At 36.3% G+C, this 20,379-nt stretch overlaps 1 protein-coding gene across 15 annotated transcripts in view; it reads right to left on the bottom strand.

The window, feature by feature from the left end:
- The window catches only part of FAM135A (family with sequence similarity 135 member A), a 124,337-nt gene that overhangs the window by 40,259 nt on the left and 63,699 nt on the right, over positions 1–20,379 (bottom strand). For all 15 annotated transcript variants that reach the window (XM_014584119.2, XM_014584124.2, XM_027768243.1 and 12 more), the window contains 3 exons: positions 12,212–12,367; positions 2,979–3,052; positions 159–313 (listed from right to left, as the gene is read on the bottom strand). In XM_014584119.2, coding sequence (XP_014439605.1) covers positions 159–313; positions 2,979–3,052; positions 12,212–12,367 — 385 coding nt within the window. The remainder of the gene's footprint in view (positions 1–158; positions 314–2,978; positions 3,053–12,211; positions 12,368–20,379) is intronic.

Genomic DNA, 20,379 nt, shown 5'->3' with positions numbered 1-20,379 from the left:
TATTTTTTCTAACTATAACTTTCTAATATCCTCAAAAATAAATAAAACTATAGGAGAAATAAAACTACTCCACATTAGGGAATGGTTTTATGACTATTAGGAAGAATATACTAAAAATGAGAGATATAGTTTATATATTTTAGTTAGATGATACTTACCTTCAATAACTGAATCTAAATACCTATCTTCAAAGATTATAGGTAATGAATTGAGATCTCCATCTAATTCACTACATTCAATAGGTAGGGGTGGAAGAGAACTGCAGAAGGAAGTATTTTTGATAGCGGTGCACATCTGTAGATGACTCTGAGCACTGAAAAATATTTCTTAAATCAGATTGTAATTTAAAAAAATTATGCCCATTTCTACTTTATAGACTCTGCCTCCTTCCCATCCCTCCAATGTTCCTACTTCCCCTTCCCCAAGACATAACCTCCTTATGAAAGAAATGCTTAGTCAGATATAAAAATTGGTAAAATAAAAATTTGGCTTGTTGACAATAAATTATTAGTTTATAAAATTACAGTTTGTTGACAAATTATTTAATATCTATTACATTCTTCCATACTTTCTTATATCATTATAAAGATCTGTTGCTTAATGTCTGAACTTGCTAATCTGTACAAATAGCATATAGGAGAAATACCAAAAGCCCAAATGATGACTAGTTATTTTATAATATTGCTGAGAAAGAAATGTGTTCAGTTACTTCTCTACTTAATATATAAGGATGGATAAAATTAACATCTATTTAAAACAAGGTACACAACTAACACAAAATAGTTGGAAAAAAATCCTTTCTTATGAACAATTTTTAACAAGTAAAAGTAAACACAATATCGGGGTCAGCAGGTGGCATGTGGTTGAGGCATCTGGACTCCCATGTGGCTGACTGTGGATTGAGTCCCGGACCTGGCAGCTTCCTTTCTCACTTTCCTTCTCTCTGTCTCTCTCCAGTTAACATCAATAAAATAAAATAAAGTAAAATAAAATAAAATAAAATAAAAACAATAAATAAAATTGAGTAATTCAAAATAAAAAAAGTAAACACAATATATTTAAAAACCCATGTGTTCATCACCCAGCTTCAATAATTAACAATGACTTTCTTGGTTTCATCTGTATTTCAATACTCACCACTGTAGGTTTTTTTTTTTAATTTCATTATTGTTTATAAATGTTTTTGAGGTATAATTTATACTCATTGAAATATATACTATTCTAAATCTTAGCTAAAAGGCTGAGAAGTGATGCACTGTAATATACCAACCCTGGCTGTACGATTTTGACAAATGAGGACATGATACAGAACATTTCTATATTCAGAGTCCCTTTAGCCTCTTCCAATCCCTCAGCCCGGGTCAATGCCAAGACAGCTACTGTTCTAATGTTTTTCATCTTACTTTTGCCTATTTCAGAACTTCACATAATGCAATCATACAATATTCATTTTTTAATGTGTTCTCTCACTCAGTATAATGCTCTCAAAATATGTAATTTTTTAAGATGTCAAAGGGCTCATGCACTCTCCAGAGAAAGAGAGGGACAAGAAAAAAGCACCTCCCAATAGAGTGTGATCACACCCATAATTCCTTCGCCTCCATTTTCCATCCTGTTGGGATTTGGACCATGCACGTACCTGTGGTCAACATCTTTTTCAAGTCTTCCAGAGCCAGGATTTGAATTATAGTCAGTGATATGGGATCTGGCTTCCCTTAACCATGCTATGTTCATCACTGTTTTTTGTTTTTGTTTTGGAGAGTTGTTTTTTGTTGTTGTTTGTTTGTTTGTTTGTTTGTTTTTTGGCTACAGGGCACGTGCACTCGCCAGAAAGACAGAGAGAAACAGAGAGATAGAAATCAGGAAATCACCCCCTGGGGGGATGGCCACGCCGCAATCCCTTCTCCATTCTCTTCTCAGGATCTTGGGCATGCACACACAAGTGCCTGGCGTGAGTTTAAGCCACTGGGTCCGGGACTCGAACTCGGTCAACTACATGGAGTTCAGCAACATAGTCATTATGCTAACTGCTGGTCCCTATCACTGTTTTTTATTACAGATTTTCACAGGTAGCCTGACTGGCACTGTCTACTGCTATGTAGATGACTTACAGATAGAATATCCAGAATAAATGCCTTTCATCTATCCTACTGAGACTATTTAGGTATGGCTTTCTTGGGCTTTAAGCATTTTTTTTTAAAAAATATTTTATTTATCTTAATTAATTAATTAATTAATTTGAATTTGAATAGAGAGGGACAGAGTGAGAGAGAGAGAGAGAGAAAGAGAGGGAAGTGAGAAAGCAAGTCGCCAGGTCTGGCACTTGAACCAAGGTCAGCCATGTGAGAGTCCAGCGCCCTTAACCACCATGCCAGCAAGTGGTTAAGAATATTAAGAATATTTTGAGGGATAATCCTGTAGTATAATGGTTAAGGGAATTTGGTCCCATATGGCTGATCATAGTCTGAATCTGGTCCTGGTGGCCTGGGAACACACTAGCCATGAGTATGTATGTGTGAAAAGTCCCAACATGATGGAGGAGAAGGGATTATGGCATGACCATGTCCCAATGGGGATGCTTTCTTCTTCTCTCTCTCTTTTTCTCTTTCCATCTCTCTCTGAAAAGTGCACATACACTCAGGCAATAGCAAATGATGAACCTGAGAGATTCTGACTTACAAAAATACAGAGTAAGATGGTCAAATGGAAGGTTGGAGTCACAGCTATATGGGGTTACCAAATCTCCCAAAGATCTGACGTAAGGGGAGAAAAGAGTACAGTGTATTATGCTTCTTTATGCACAGTATGGGTGTCTGTGATGTAATTTGTAAGATTAAGCCCAAGTGATTAAAAAGGGATTTCTGAACATCAAATTCTAATTTCTTCTCTTATAAATATTTTATACTCTGTCATTAATACATTCTGAGATTATATAAAAGGAAGAAAAGTCATTTTAATTTTGGATTTATGCTACTCACTGAAGTTCCTGGTATGCAATGGCAGCTTCTCTTGGATGTTCAAAACAAAAGAATGCCTCAGAAAATCTGCGTACCTAAAAAATTTCAAAAGGGAATATTAATAACATGGCACATTTAAAAAGTCAATCTGGCATAGAACGGTAGAGAAAGAAACTGCCTCCATTAGCCTTTTCACAACCATCCCTGAGAAAATCGAACTTTTCCCTTTTCAGAGTTACCCAAGCAATGTATTGCTATATTGCATGAAATAAAAGGAACAATAAGGACTAGAGTGGGAAATTTAGGTTAATATCCTAGATCCCATTTGTTTTCCTTAAAGGCTGCAGTTCAATTGGTCTACAGCATCAGTATCCAGAATAGTGCCCAGCACATGGGGAAAATGACACAATCGGTTAGCACTTCCACCGTGCTATGTGTTGGCGTCCAAGTAGGTGTTACTAGAATTGATCCACTTACTTACTAGCAATGGACTTCGGGCATTTAACCCCTGAGCCTTAGATGGCTGCTTTTCAAACTACAATACTTGTCCTACATATGGAGTTACTGTAAAGACAAACAAGATAATGTATGTAATAAAAGTTTGTTTGTTTGTTTTGCTTTAGGGCGCATCAACTCACCAAAGACACGGAGACAGTGAAAGGGAAAGTGAGAAATCACCACCCTAGGGGGGATGGCCACTATGTAATCCCTTCTCCTCCATTCTTCTCTCGAGATTTTGGGCATGCACGCACATGCGCTAGGTTCGAGATTTTGGGCATGCACGCACATGCGCTAGGTGTTATGTAAAAGCCACTGGGTCCAGGACTCAAACCACAGTCGGCCATGTTGGAGTCCAACAACATAACTGCTATGCTATCTACTGGTTCTGATAAAAGTTTTTAATCTAAAAAGTGTGTATATATCACACTCATTTCCACCTTGTGCCCTAAAATAACTGATATGTGAATCATCTTCCCTTTTAAAGTAATGTTTTTAAGACTAGGAACTACCTATATCTATATCTATCTATATCTATATGGCACACCTGCCCTTTAGCAAATATATATATATATTTAAATATATATCGAGAAGACCCCGTCATGGCTTCTGAGAACTAGTGATTTCAGGAGACTTGGAGAAATGAAGATTTTTCCACTGATAATTCAGCCTCCAGCCCTCAAACTCGTGTGGAAAGGGGCAAGGACACAGGCCTCTGATGACCCCCCTTCATGGCTACTGAGAACTAGTGATTTCAGGAGACTAGGAGAAATGAACTTTCCACTGATAATTCAGCCTCCAGCCCTTAAATTCGCATGGTAGGATGACTTTCCAGCCTCTGGTCTCTGTATCTGTCTTTGTCTCTCTCCCTCTGTCTCTCTCTCTGTCTCTCATTTTTTTTTTTTTTGTAATTTTTCCTTTTTAAAATTTTTTAAAGTTAAGCAGTTTCTGTGCTCTCAGCCCCTCCTTTCCCTTTATCTTGTTAATAATCCCCTCTTCCCCTCCCAACTCAGGAAAGGCAAGGGCACAGGCCCCAGTAGACCCCTTCATGGCTATTGAGAACCAGTGATTTCTAATTTTTGCTTTAAAAAAAAAAACAATTTTTTTAGTTTTTAAAAAATTTTTTTCTTGTCTTTTTCTCTGTCTCTTGGTTGTTTTTGTTGCTGTTGTTTCTCTCTCTGTTTTCTTTTCTGCATGCTCCTTGGATACTCAGATTGAACTTCAAGTTTGGGAAGAAACACACTTTTCCATCAGATGACTAGAAATTACTGCAGGACCACAAGAAATATGGGAAAGCAAGAAAATACTTCTCCCCCAAGGGAAAAGAATGGCTCCTCTTCATCCACAGACAGTTCAACGGAAATCATGGATATGTCTGATAAAGAATTTAGAATAGTCATAATGGCGAAGCTAACAGAGATGGAAGAGAAGAGAGACAATGAACTGCAGAAGAGAAAGGAAAAAGGAGCTGACAAGGTCTGGGAGGTGAGGAAATTCTTGCAAGTTCTTGCAAGTGCAAGATCTAAAAGAGGAATTACACACTTTAACGAAGAATCAAAGGGACCTGTTAGAGATCAAGGTTATAATACAGGAAGTCAAAATATCCCTTGAAAGTATTAAAAGCAGATTAGATCATACAGAAAATAGAATTTCATATGTAGAAGAGAAAATGGCTGACCTAGAAAAATCAACTACAAAGACTGAGAAAATGGCTCAAAAAAATGAGAATAATATGCGAGAAATAGTAAATACCATCAAATGTCCAAACATCCAGATAACTGGTATCCCTGAAGGTGAAGAGACTCATAAGGGCACTGATAATCTATTCCATGAAATCCTGCAAGAAAACTTTCCAAATCTAGAGAGGCACTCAAAGATCCAATCCCAAGAAATTCAAAGGACCCCAAATAGAATCAACCCAAGATCGTCTTCAAGACACTTTATAGCCAGACTGACCAAAACCACAGACAAAGACAAGATACTAAGACTGGCAAGAGAGAAATGGCAAGTTACCTACAAAGGACATCCCATCAGACTAACAGCAGACCTCTCATCGGAAACAATGTGAACAAGGAAAGAATAGGAAAATATATTTAAAGTGTTAAGGGAAAAGCAATTACAACTGAGACTACTGTACCCGGCAAGGCTGTCCTTCATATGGGAAGAAAAGACAGGAACATTCTCGGATAAACAAAACCTGAAAGAATTTACCAGCACCAGACCAGATCTCCAATAAGTTCTCAAGCGAGTGCTATGTCAGGAAAATTAAATGTAGTCACACAGAAATAAGAGCTCAAAAACTAAGAAAATGGCCAACTTAGTTGTAGGGACAAGTCTAGAGTTGAATATTATATCCCAGAATTCAATCGGGAAGATCGAACCACAACAGAAGATAGATTAAATACATGAGACTGAACTGGTGAAATAGCATTCTGTGACTTTTGACTAAAATATTGCTGCTTTTCTTCTAGGCTTTGTTGTCCGGTTTTAAGAGTTTTTGTCCTGTCTTGAGCTGTCAATAGTTTCATGTACCTACTATTTGAACAGGATACTAACCTGTTTCCAGGCTTTAAGTTTTAAGGAAATTTCCTTACCAATTCAAAACTGCTTTTCTTGAAATTACCAGCTGAACTTGCTATTGAAAGTAGTTAGATTATTTAAGAAATTGAGTGATCAATAAAATGTGGAGGGAAAAGGAATGGAATACAACTGTAGACACCAGAGACAGTGTGAGAAGAGGGTGGGAAAGGGCAGAGGGTCAAACATAGGGGTAAATATATATATATGTGTGTGCGTGTGTGTGTGTGTGTGTGTGTGTATATATGACACTAGAAATAGAAAATTATTGGTAATATACACGATTAAGCCACTATGCAGTATATTCTGGATGGAAAACCACTTTTTGTATGCTGTGACGATGATTAGGGGATGAATGTAAATTAATTAATTAAAAAAAATTTCAGGAAAAAAATCATGAAAACTATTTTTCATGAAATTTTAAAAAATGCATATTTGAGGACTGCAGTAAGCTATATAATCCCAGCTCGGTGCTACTTTGTTGTATGTTCATTCTACTCACTGAGGTTTACGCCTAGGGTCAGACTTGTGTTCATGGATATGTATATATTAGTTGCACTTGCTATTGGAGGTATTTAGATTAATTAAGTTCTTTGGTGAATAAATAAAATGGGGGAAAAGGCATAGAAAGCAACCGTGGATACCAGAGACAGTGTGAGAGGAGGGTGAGACACGGAGTAAGGTGAGAGATAGGGAATCAAGGATGGCAAAAATAACAAAATATACAGGAAATAGGAAATGGAAAATTGTTTGTTGACAACACGTATGTTTATGTGCTTGATTGAACCAATATACAGTGTATTCTGGATGGGAAATCTCATTTTGTTTGCTGTGATGATGTATTGTGAATGAATGTAAATAAATACATTTAAAGAAAAAAAATATATATCAAATACATATATATTTTGCTACAGGGTATATACACACCAGAGAGAGAGAGAGAGAGAAAGTGAGAAATCAGCCCCCAGGGGGATTAGCCATGCAGCAATCCTTTCTCCTCCAGTGTCGTCTTGGGATGTGGGGCGCGCACACACACACTCATTGGTGTGATTTTCAAGTCACTGGGTATGGACTTGAACACTGTACTTGGCCATGTGGGATCCAGTGGCCAAGGAACCATATCTGATGACCTTTCTGGCCCCAAAACTTTTATCTTTATATTATAGAAACAAGTAATTTGTAGCAAATATTTGCTGAATCTAGTTGACTATTTGCTCCATTATGCTTGTATTTTGACCGTTTCATTTTTAGTTGTGGGGAGAAAAAAAGCTTCGTTTGCTACTGGGCAATGGTAAGCAATGGTTAGTAGATAGACAAGATGTCTTGTTTGGAGGGTACAGAAAGATGACGGAAATATATTACAATTAATATCCTTTTCTAAAGTGAAATGTGATTTAGGCTTCTTTGGTTTTAAACATATAATGATGCAGGAATCTATTTTACTCATGAAGATCTGACCAGACCAATTTTGATTTGAAAGATTCCAAATTTTGTGCTCATTTACCTTTACTGTACATTAAAACTCTCCATTACCAGCAGCCTACCATTTCCTCTATGCACCCATTTGAGGTTTCTTCTCATTCCTCTCTACCCATGATTACCATGCTGTGGCAATGTGTAATGAATAAACTTATGAACTGGCTATAACTAAGGCATGACTGCCACCTGATGGCAAGATGGCTTAACTTTAGGCAAAAGACTTCCAGAGAAAAAAAATGTCAAGTTTAAACTTAGTATGAGTAATATATAATACTGCTTTGGTATATGTTTATAAAAGTAAGTTATATGTATGTACTCCAAGTTTTTCTTTTTTAAATTCACTATTTTTGGCAATATCAACTATTCAAAGTTTAGCAAAGAGCTGCGAGTAAATCCCTGAGCATTCAAAACAGGTATTTATTAATGCTTTACAGAGTTAAATGCTCTTTCACCTGTGCTTCTAATATGTTGCTCATACTGCTAATACAGTATTTACTATAACATAACTTTATATGCACCCATCTCTGTTAGATTAAAAAAAAGAGAATTATTTATTTAATTTTATTTATCATTGTTGTTATTTTAAAACTTGCTACAGGGCACACATAATCATCAGGGAGACAGAGAGGGAGAGAGAGAGAGGGAAAGTAAGAAAGCAAGCCACCAGGTTGAATCAGGGTCCACTATGTACTAGTTCAGCACCCTAACCACCATGCCACCTGCTGGTCTCTCCCTGTTAGATTCTAATCTTCGGTGTAGGTCCTATAAACTAATAGATTATTATATGTGTTACCTTGAAAAAATGGCCTCACTTCCATAAATTTTCCTTTTTTTTTCCCCCCCTAGGTTTTTGTCACAGGGTGCATATACTCTCAGGAGAGAAACAGTGAGAGACAGAGAGAAGGCAGGTGAGAAATCACCCCCAGGGGGATGGCCATACCATAGTCCCTTCTCCTCCATTCTCCTCCTAGGATTTTCGGTATGCACACACATGTGCCCAGCAAGATCTTCAAGCCACTGGGTCCGAGACTCCAGCTGTTGTCAGCCATGTGAGAATCCAGTGCCTTAACCATCACACCACCTACTGGCCATGAGTTTTCTCTTATATTATAGAAGATTTACACTTTTATTGTTCACGTTTTAAGTTTCCAACCAACCTAGAACTAAACTAGTTGTTTTTTCCATGTGGATACTCAATTATGCCAGCATCATTTATCAAAATCTTGCCCTTTCATACTGATTTGCATATATTATATAATATAGAAAATTATAAACCAAGAATAGGAGGACAGGTAATTGTATATAAAAAGGGCAAAAGATTTGAATAGGCACTTTACAAAGAGGAAATCTATATAGCTAATAATCATACAAAACATGGGCCATCAGAGAAATGCAATTTAAAGCCACAATAATATATACATTATTTCATTACCAGATTTGTAAAATTTTAAAAGTTCCCATTGTAAGGGAAGAAATACTTAATGGACACAAGAATGTAAAGTTTTCTACTGAAAATGACTTATATTGGTCATATCCATGATTTGATTGTCACATACTGCATGAGTATTTTGAAAAAGCATATTGTATGGCACAGAGATATGCAATTTGAATGTAAATAAGAAATCAAAAAGAAGGGGAAAATTTGGCAGGGATCAGCAGATGGCATGGTGGTTTTTTTTTTTTTTGGAGAGGTTTTTTCGCTATAGGGCACGTGCGCTCGTCAGACAGACAGAGAGACATAGAGACAGAAAGGGAGAATTTTTGGCAATATCAACTATTCAAAGTTTAGCAAAGAGCTGCGAGTAAATCCCTGAGCATTCAAAACAGGTATTTATTAATGCTTTACAGAGTTAAATGCTCTTTCACCTGTGCTTCTAATATGTTGCTCATACTGCTAATACAGTATTTACTATAACATAACTTTATATGCACCCATCTCTGTTAGATTAAAAAAAAGAGAATTATTTATTTAATTTTATTTATCATTGTTGTTATTTTAAAACTTGCTACAGGGCACACATAATCATCAGGGAGACAGAGAGGGAGAGAGAGAGAGGGAAAGTAAGAAAGCAAGCCACCAGGTTGAATCAGGGTCCACTATGTACTAGTTCAGCACCCTAACCACCATGCCACCTGCTGGTCTCTCCCTGTTAGATTCTAATCTTCGGTGTAGGTCCTATAAACTAATAGATTATTATATGTGTTACCTTGAAAAAATGGCCTCACTTCCATAAATTTTCCTTTTTTTTTCCCCCCCTAGGTTTTTGTCACAGGGTGCATATACTCTCAGGAGAGAAACAGTGAGAGACAGAGAGAAGGCAGGTGAGAAATCACCCCCAGGGGGATGGCCATACCATAGTCCCTTCTCCTCCATTCTCCTCCTAGGATTTTCGGTATGCACACACATGTGCCCAGCAAGATCTTCAAGCCACTGGGTCCGAGACTCCAGCTGTTGTCAGCCATGTGAGAATCCAGTGCCTTAACCATCACACCACCTACTGGCCATGAGTTTTCTCTTATATTATAGAAGATTTACACTTTTATTGTTCACGTTTTAAGTTTCCAACCAACCTAGAACTAAACTAGTTGTTTTTTCCATGTGGATACTCAATTATGCCAGCATCATTTATCAAAATCTTGCCCTTTCATACTGATTTGCATATATTATATAATATAGAAAATTATAAACCAAGAATAGGAGGACAGGTAATTGTATATAAAAAGGGCAAAAGATTTGAATAGGCACTTTACAAAGAGGAAATCTATATAGCTAATAATCATACAAAACATGGGCCATCAGAGAAATGCAATTTAAAGCCACAATAATATATACATTATTTCATTACCAGATTTGTAAAATTTTAAAAGTTCCCATTGTAAGGGAAGAAATACTTAATGGACACAAGAATGTAAAGTTTTCTACTGAAAATGACTTATATTGGTCATATCCATGATTTGATTGTCACATACTGCATGAGTATTTTGAAAAAGCATATTGTATGGCACAGAGATATGCAATTTGAATGTAAATAAGAAATCAAAAAGAAGGGGAAAATTTGGCAGGGATCAGCAGATGGCATGGTGGTTTTTTTTTTTTTGGAGAGGTTTTTTCGCTATAGGGCACGTGCGCTCGTCAGACAGACAGAGAGACATAGAGACAGAAAGGGAGAAATCACTCCCCAGGGAGGATGGTCATGCCGCAATCCCTTCTCCTCCATTCTCCTCTCAGGATCTTGGGCACGCACGTACACGCGCCCGGCATGAGTTCTAAGCCACCGGGTCCGGGACGCGAACTGCGGTCGACTACGTGGGAGTCCAGTGACATAGCCATTACGCTAACTGCTGGTTCCCACAATTCCCATTATTTACTATATGCACACATAAAAAGAAAGGTAAGAAACTCATCATCACAAAAGAGCATAGAGGTTGCTTGTAAGTGTCAGGAAGGGGATGGTAATTAGAAAAGTCAGCACATCTGTGGTACTGGCAATATTCCACTTCACTTTTTTGATTCTATGTTTTATTCATAATTTTTTAAAAAAGGAAAAACATTAAACATGATGTTTGGAGGAATTCCTAGTAGGTCAAGGAAAATTAGGGTATGTGCAGGGTATATAAGGAAATAAGACTAAAAAGATAGATATTTAGTATGTCAAAGATTCCTGAGGTGCTACTGTAAAAATTTTTTTAATGTATATTCTAGGCCTATAGCAAACATATGAGAGGGCTTCAAAAAGTTTGTACCATGTTTATTTTGGAGCAAAAAAAAATTGAAATCCATGTAAAGTTTTTTCATAATACACATTTTTGAAGACTCTTTGTTTACACTGCTCCCACCCTGCTGGAGTTTGCAATATATAATACATTCATTCCTGTATTATGTAAGGGGAAGAACAGAAAGGAAAGGGAGAAGAGGGAGAACCATCAGTAGTTTGAAATGGCTCTTTAGTTCCTGATTCCTGTTCCTAACGAGGCCTGAATATACTTCCTGTTCTTGGGCTCTTGAGATTACATAGTATCATACAGTTTCCTATTTTATTTGCTAATAGGTAGTTTTTCTTTTCTTTTTTTTTTAAAAAAAGAATTATTTTATTTAACTTTTTTTTTTTTCTTTTCAATTTGACCAGAGAGGGACAGAGTGAGAGAGAGAGGGGGAAAGTGAGAAAGCAAGCCGCCAGATCTGGGACTTGAACTGCAGTCGGCCATGTGGGAGTTCAACGTCCTTAACCACCACGTCACCTGCTGGCCTCCACCCCTTTTTTTTTTTTTTTTAAAAAATTTCTTTTTTTTAATTTTTTTTTTTTTATTTCTTACAGGTAGTTTTCTTACTAGCAGAAAGCAAGCCGCCAGATCTGGGACTTGAACTGCAGTCGGCCATGTGGGAGTTCAACGTCCTTAACCACCACGTCACCTGCTGGCCTCCACCCCTTTTTTTTTTTTTTTTTAAAGAATTACTTTATTTAACTTTATTTATTTTAATTGCTTACAGGTAGTTTTCTTACTAGCAGTGGTATGACTGAGATAGGTCATGAGCTTAACTGTACTGTTCTATTATTAACTTCATAAATTAGTAACACAATGATAAATGTCTTCTGGTTTATCAACACACTAGGTAAAAACCAGGCTTTTCATTCATAAGAAATTGCTAAAGATAAGTAATATTCATTAAGACACTCTAACATCACTTTTATTTAACTTACCCTTAAAGTATGGTGCTCTTGTGCTAATACAGTTCTTAGTTCTTCATGTAGTGTTATAACTTCCAGAAACTGTCCCCATAAAGCCATCAGAAGTGAGCAAAGTTGTGCAAGGTTCATATTTATAAGTTCTGCCAGTTCATCAGGATTTTCTATTTTCTGAAATAAGAAAACAAAACTTCACTGTTTACTGAAACTTACTGTAACATACCTAAAAGTAATGTATATATATTGTGAATACTCACTAATGTCGACTATAATGAAAAATCTATAAAGAATGATAAACTCTTAACACTAGGATATTAAACAAAACCTACAAATAATGGAAGTTATGTGTTTTTAAAGATGATAAAATATTAAAATAAATATTACCTAATCAGCTAAATGAAATGCCTAAAGGATCTTAACTTCTTAGAAATGACTATCTGAAACCCTCATTTTCTCCACTCCTATATTATTAGGTTCTACTTTGCTTGTGGGTAATCCTTTTTAGAACTGTCAAAAATTTCTTTCTTTTTCTTTCTTAGGAACTTATTTATCCACCATTCATTGAGTACATTTTAAATGGTAAGATCTATGCTCTAGAAGACACAAAGATTGAATGAGAAGCTCACAATCTAGGGGGAGAGAAAGCAGGTAAACAATCCACTACAGAATATTAATATCAGAGTGTTCAAATAGTGGAATTAAATGATCTTTATTTAAATATTCATCTAAACTGATCCTAAGAGTTATAAGTACTAAATCATATTATAACATGCAGAATCTTCTAAACTGCAATTGATTTTCTTGAATTGACAAAATAAGGATTTTTAAACAAAGAATAATAAAAGATAATCAGAATGACTACGTATCTTTGGGCAAGCAGCTTTATTATGAGAACAGAGTTTTCATTAATTCATTGAGGCAGCAGTCAGTTTTCAGGCAGGTAATTAACCTTGCTGCAAAAATCTGTCTTTAGATTACTAGTAACACTAGTAAAACTGCCTTAAATATACAGATGGATGCTGACTTCACTTTCCGACTCTACAGAAGGTAAAAGAATCTATTCACGTTGATGTTGAAAGCTACTCTCATAGTTTTAATTACCTTCTATGTACCAACCAATGCCTGCTAAACCTGTGTAACAGAATCAGATCTCTTTCCTGAGCTCTAGATCTGATACATACAACTGTATTAATTATATCTCCACCTCCTTTGCCTTTAAAATAAAATTATGTATCTAATGTTAAATATGCTTATATGCTTAAAATACTTAATATGTTAAATATTATGTCTATATATTCCCAAGTGCTGTTTATCACATATGATACTGTTACTTTCAGTTTATTGTTATTTCTTTTGAAGTTTGCAATTCAGCATGCTTTTTACCCCCCTCACCCAAATAAAATTTTCATTTATTTATCTAATTCAGAGAAGACGTCAAACAAAAATTCAGCAAGATTAGTAGGAAGAGAAAGATTATGATCATGTCCTATTCACTTTTATAACTCTAGGTACTAGTACACAGTAGTAACTCAATAAATATTTACTGGGTGGGGGCCCGCAAGTGGCATGGTGGTTAGGGTACTGGATTCCCACATGGCTGCCTGTAGTTCAAGTCCCAGACCTGGTGGCTTGAAAAATCACACCAGACACATGTGGGTGGGTGCCCCAAATCCTGGGATGAATGGAGGAGAAAGGACTGCAGTGTGGCCATTCTCTCGGGGGAAAGGGGCATTTTTCACTTTCTTTCTCTCCAGTTTTGTATCTCTCCATACAAAACTGTATGTACCCTATGGCAAAACACTGGGAAGAAAGAAAAAAAAAACAGTGAATAAATGAATAAATGAGGAATTATAGATTTTGGATAAAATTAAAAGCTTCCAGGATTATGGACTAGCCCAGAAAACATTTACAAATTCCAGAATTTTGAAATGGAAGCTAAGAGAGCATAAAATGAACATAGACTAATCAACATATAATAAGTCTACAGATAAGTTCCCTGAAGATGATTTTATAAATATGTTAGAAATGAAGCTAACAAATTTTTCTTTCTTTTTTTTAATTGTCAAAGGGCATGTGTACTCACCAGGGAGAAAAAGAGGGAAAGTAGAGAAGAAACCCTCAAGGAGAGCAGTCATACTACAATCCCTTCCCCTCCATTTCTCCCTCTTTTTGAAATTTTGGGCATGAACACATGCATCTAGTATTTTTTTTGGGAGACGGATTTTTGCTATAGGGTACATGCGTTCATCAGAGACACAGAAAGAGACAGAAAGTGAGAAATCACCACCACCACCACCCCAACCCCAGGGAGGATGACCATGCTGCACTTCCTTCTCCTCCATTCTCCTCTTGGGATTTTAGACACACAAGCACATGCACCCAGTGTGAGTTTTAATGTGCTAGGTCCAGGCCTTGAACCATGGTTGACTCCATGGGAGTCCCGTGATGAAACCATTATACATACCATCTGCTGGTCCCTGAGCTTGGTATGTTTTCAAAGCTGCCAGGTCTGGGACGCAAACCGCACAGCTGGCCATGTGGGATCCAGTGGACTTAACCACCACCTTATGGGCCAGCCCCCAGTTTTTCATGTCTCTCTTAAGAACACAGAGATTAAAATGTATGTTAAGATAAGCTGGGAACCAGCAGTTAGCGTAATGGCTATGTCGCTGGACTCCCACGTAGTCGACCGCGGTTCGGGTCCCTGACCCGGTGGCTTAAAACTCAGGCCGGGCACGTGTGCATGCGTGCCCAAGATCCCGAGAGGAGAATGAAGGAGAAGGGATTGCGGCGTGACCATCCCCCCTGGGGGGTGATTTCTCGCTTTCTGTCTCTATGTCTCTCTCTGTCTGTCTGGCGAGCACACGCGCCCTACAGTGAAAATCTCTCCAAAAAAAAAAAAAAAGATAAGCTGAAAGCTGTAGTATTGTTGTCTGAAAGATGATTTTAAGAAAAAGAAGAGTTAAATAAACATTCGAAAATAGTTAAATGGTGTAACCCAAGGTAAGTGATACTATACCTGATGAATAGTTTGTACACAAGCAGAAATAATTCTCTAGGTCTTTCAACAGACTGAACAAAGCGTAAAACTCTTTCTCCACGAGTGAGGCTACTGAGATACCTTGTCATTATTAATTTTGTTTCCTAGGGATCACAGCACCAAGGATCTGAGAGAAGACTTCAGTATTTTCATTACTGGAAAAACATCCCTTCAGTATAAATATATTGCCTCTCTATTTTACATAAATCTCTTACAATGCATCTCAAAAAATAAAATTCTTTTTGCTAAAAATAAAATTTGAAATAAGTTTGATAAGATGTTTTGTCTGCATAAATGTAGGAATAAGAACACTACATATTCTTCAGATAATATTATCTTTTCTTATTAAGTTACACTTTTTTGGTAACATTCACTGATATTGTTTGATTACAAATTACTGCTTACTAATTATTACAGACTTGGAAAACAGAAGAGAGCAAAATCCCCAGGAAAACAGAAGTTCACTTTAGTGGATAGGTTTCAAGTTTTAAAAAGTATATACATAGAGCAATTATATATACCTAATCTAAAATACTATGTAGTTTTATGCCATTTTCACTAAACAATGCAGTATAAACTTTTGCTGTATCATTAAACATTTGTAGAAAAGACTACTTTGAGCCTATGCAACTTCTCTAGGTTATGAGTGTCCCATAATTTGTTTAACCATTCTACTTTTGGGTATTTAGGTTAACATTTTTACATTATTATAACTCTTTGTGTGAATCTGATTATTTCATTGGTATAGAGATGGAGAAGAATGACTTTAGATACAGACTGCCAAACTAATATCTGAAAAAGATCTATGATGTATGAGAATCTGTATCTCACTACCTTCTGAAGTAGCATTATAATATTATTAATATCACAGTCAATAGGATAGGTTAAAAATCATATAATATTTAAATTTTGTTCTTTGATAATTAATGAAACTATTTTTCACATATTAGCCTTTTTTGTAACAAATGTCTATCCTACACTTGTATGAAAAATGGTGATTACATATTCTTACTGATTTGTAAAGGCTCCTTTTTCTTTAAAGAATTGTTTAATTTTACATATATATATACATATATATACATAAAATTTATTTATTTATTTACATTTGCTATAGGGCATGTCACCAGAGAGAGAGAGACAGAGAGAGAAAAGGAAATTGAGAAAGCAAGCTGCCAGGTATGGGACTCAAACTGTGGTCAGTCATATGGGAGTCCAGTACCTTAACCACCATGCCACCTGGTGGCTCCATGATTTATAAGAGCTCCTAAAATATTGCCATTGTTTTTTTTCGCCTATTCTGTCAGATGTCAAATTTTACCTTAGATCATTGATACTATGTTTTATGATGTCTTGGAATCAGCAGATGGCATAATGGTTACGTTGCTGGACTCCCACATTGTTGACCGTGGTTCAAGTCCCGGACCTAGCGGCTTAAACTCACACCAGACATGTGTGCGTGTGTGTCCAAAATCCTGAGAGGAAACTGGAAAAGAAGGGATTGCAGTGTGGCCATCTTTCCTGGGGAGGTCGATTTTTTACTTTCTGTCTCTGTCTCTCTCTGTGGCAAGCTCATGCACCCTACAGCAGAAATGTCTCTCAAAAAAGAAAAAAAAAAGTTTTATGATGTTCATTTATGTACTGTGATTTCAATATGAATACCTAAAAAATTACTAGTGATATATATGTATTATTTTTAGAATCTAATATAGATGCATATAAAGAGTAAAAGCTCCTTTTATAATCATCATTCTTCATGCCACTTTTCTTTATTATTGACAATATCCTTTTAAATATTTCATTATATAATCACATAAACATGATCAAATACTTACATAGCTTTTAAAATATTTTATACATATTTAGGATGGTATTCATAAATTTTCCTTTATTTATTTTATTCGATTACTATATCCTGAAAAGCTTTCAGCATATATTATGGATAAACAAATATTTCTTGAATTAAATAATCCATGTCAATGCATAGTTATCCACTTAATTTTTTAAACGACTACATGAGACTTCTAAAAAATTATTTAATTTTATTTATTCATTCATTTATGTTCATTTGACCTGAGAGAGACAGAGAAAGAGAGAGAGAAAGTGAGAAAGCAAGCCACCAGGTCTGGGACTTGAACTGTGGTCGGCCATGTGGGAGTGTCCAGCGCCTTAACCACCATGCTACCTGCTGGTCCCCCAACATGAGATTTAATAATAATTAAAGCACTGTACTATTATTTTTTTCTTTTTATTTCTTTTTTTTTTTAGAGAGGTTTTTGCTATAGTATGTGTGTGCTCACCAGACAGACAGAGAGAGACAGACAAAAAGCGAGAAATCACCTCCCAGGAGAGATGTCCACACTGCAATCCCTTCTCCTCCATTCTCCTCTCAGAATCTTGGGCACACATGCACGCACACACACCCGGCGTGAGTTTAAGCCACTGGGTCCGGGACTCGAACCGCGGTCGACTACATGGGAGTCCAGCGACACAGCCATTACGCTAACTGCTGGTCCGGAGCACTGTACTATTTTTAACATCATGAACAGCAGATACTAGTTCCTCTATACCATATGAACAATGGAGATCAGCTCTCACTTTCATTCTTGAAAATTTCAAGGAGAAAATAAAAACTTTATTGTTCAGATTTGCACTTCCCTGGTTTCTCAGTAAAAAATGAGCACTTTTAAAAAAAATTTTTTTTTTTTTTTTTTTTGGCCATAGGGCACATGTGCTTGCTGGAGAAAGAGAAAGCAGGGGAAAGTGAGAAATCATCCCTCAAGAGGGGGATGGCCATGCCACAATCCCCTCTTTATTCTCATTCTGGGATTTTGAGCACTCATGCACATGTGCTCAGCCTGATTTTCAAGCTGCCAGGTCTAGAACTTGAGCCTGGGTCAGTTGTGAAGGAATCCAGTGCTTTAACCACCACACCACCTACTGGCCCCCAAATAAGCATCCTTTCAGTAGCTAACTTGTGCCTATTTGCATACTGCTCTGTGTACTCTTTTTTTTCTTAAGGGTACTGTTTGAAACTGATAAGCAGTAATTCCTTATAGCTTATGGGCATTAATCAATGACCTGATTTAAATACTGCAAATATTCTCTTTCAGTTTCTTGTTTGCTTTCAACTTTATCTACAGAATATTTTATTACAAAGAAGTTTCAATTAATCAATGTCTTGTTTTGTCCTTTACTGTTACTCTGAATGAGTCATTTCACATCCCAAGGTCAGATTACTTACATATTTACGTGTACATATAATTAATTAATTAATTAATTTCCTTCCTTTCTTCCTTCCTTCCTTTTTTTTTGACATTTAACTCTGTAGTCCATCAGAACTGATTCCATCACATCCTAGGGAGACCTGTTTATTACACTGTTTATAGACCCCAATGTTCTTGTATTTTATTATATACTTGTTTACTTAACATATCAGTGACTATTTTAGTGCTATTGAGTTCAGTTGATTTAACTTTCTATTCTTCTGGAGAAATCTTACCTTATTTTCATTATTGTAGTTTCATATATATTTCAGTATGTAGTTGGGCAAAGTCTTACATTTACATTATTTTTTAAAATTTTTCTTAGCTGGGAACCAGTAGTTAGCATAATGGCTATGTCGCTGGATTCCCATGTAGTCAACTGCGGTTTGCGTCCCGGACCCGGTGGCTTAGAACTCACACCAGGCGCGTGTGCGTGCGTGCCCAAGATCCTGAGAGGAGAATGGAGGAGAAGGGATTGAGGCGTGACCATCTCCCCTGGGGGGTGATTTCTCCCTTTCTGTCTCTATGTCTCTCTCCGTCTGTCTGGCCATCCTTGTATTTCTTCAAATAATTTTAAAAATTAGGTTAAAATTCCCAGTGGGACTTTGATTTAGATTTATTAAAATAATTAACTTGAGTAAAACTGACTATCTTTCCATGTAACAGAATAATGTTTATTTATTCAAACTGTCTTTAATCTCTCAGTGAAATACTACATTTTTTATTAGTTACGCACATCTATCTTAAGGTTATTTTTAAGCATTTAGTATTCTTTTGGGAAACTACTATAAACATTAGTGACTTTTTTGGGGGGTGGGGGAGAGGTTTTTGCTATAGGGTGCATGCTCTCGCCAGAAAGACAGAGAGAGACAGAAAGCGAGAAATCACCCCCCAGGGGGGATGGCCACGCTGCAATCCCTTCTCCTCCATTCTCTTTTCGGGATCTTGGGCACGCAAGCACACATGCCTGGTGTGAGTTTAAGTCACCAAGTCCAGGACTCGAACTGCGGTTGGCTACATGGGAGTTCAGCGACATAGCCATTATGCTAACTGCTGGTCCCAACATTAGTGACTTTTTAAAGAAAATCCTTTTCTTACTTGAACTACTAAGAAAGTATCTAGGAGAGTATATAAAACTACTTGGATATCTTGACATATATATAATTTTCCAAGGAGAAGGTAAGTATCTTTTTAAAGTGATCTAGTTCTTATTCAAATTTATACACAGAAATACATTTCAAAAGAAATACATGTTTTCCTTTGTTTCATGTCTCTGTCTTTTCCATCAATGTAGTTGACAGTGAATGAATACTGAACTTAAAAAACATTTAAAGTTTTAGTCAAAAACATTTAAATTCTAGGAAAGAAGGAGAAGAGGAAGGATGGAAACAGAGGGAGGAAGAGAATAGAAAAGAAAAATTTACTGTAATGGCAAGAAGAAACTGGAGGGGCTGGTAGGTGGCATGGTGGTTAAGAATACTGGATTCCCACATGGCCAACTATGGTTCAAGTCCCGGACCTGGTGGCTTGCTTTCTCACTTTGCCTCTCTCTCTCTCTGATTAAACTGGAAAATAATAGTAATAATAATAAATAGAGTTAAACAAAATAATTTTTTAAAAAAGTCCATATCTTTAATTAAAAAAAAGAGAAGAAACTGGAAAAATGGTCTGAGACAAATTGATCTATTGAGATAAAAAAAATCAATAAACAAAAACAATATTGTTTTATTAAACTATACAGATTAAAATGATGTTTTAAAAATCTGTCTAAAACTTCAGTGAACAGAATTAAAGGTAGACTTCTGATCAGCTAATTGCCTTTCTATTTCATCTTTAAGTAGAATAATACATTTTTTAAAAGGTAAGTTAACTTCCTGCTG

The sequence above is a fragment of the Tupaia chinensis genome, unplaced genomic scaffold, assembly GCF_000334495.1.
Source record: "Tupaia chinensis unplaced genomic scaffold, TupChi_1.0 Scaffold145685_1, whole genome shotgun sequence".
NCBI lineage: Eukaryota > Metazoa > Chordata > Mammalia > Scandentia > Tupaiidae > Tupaia > Tupaia belangeri.
This window is presented reverse-complemented; position numbering and strand designations above follow the sequence as displayed.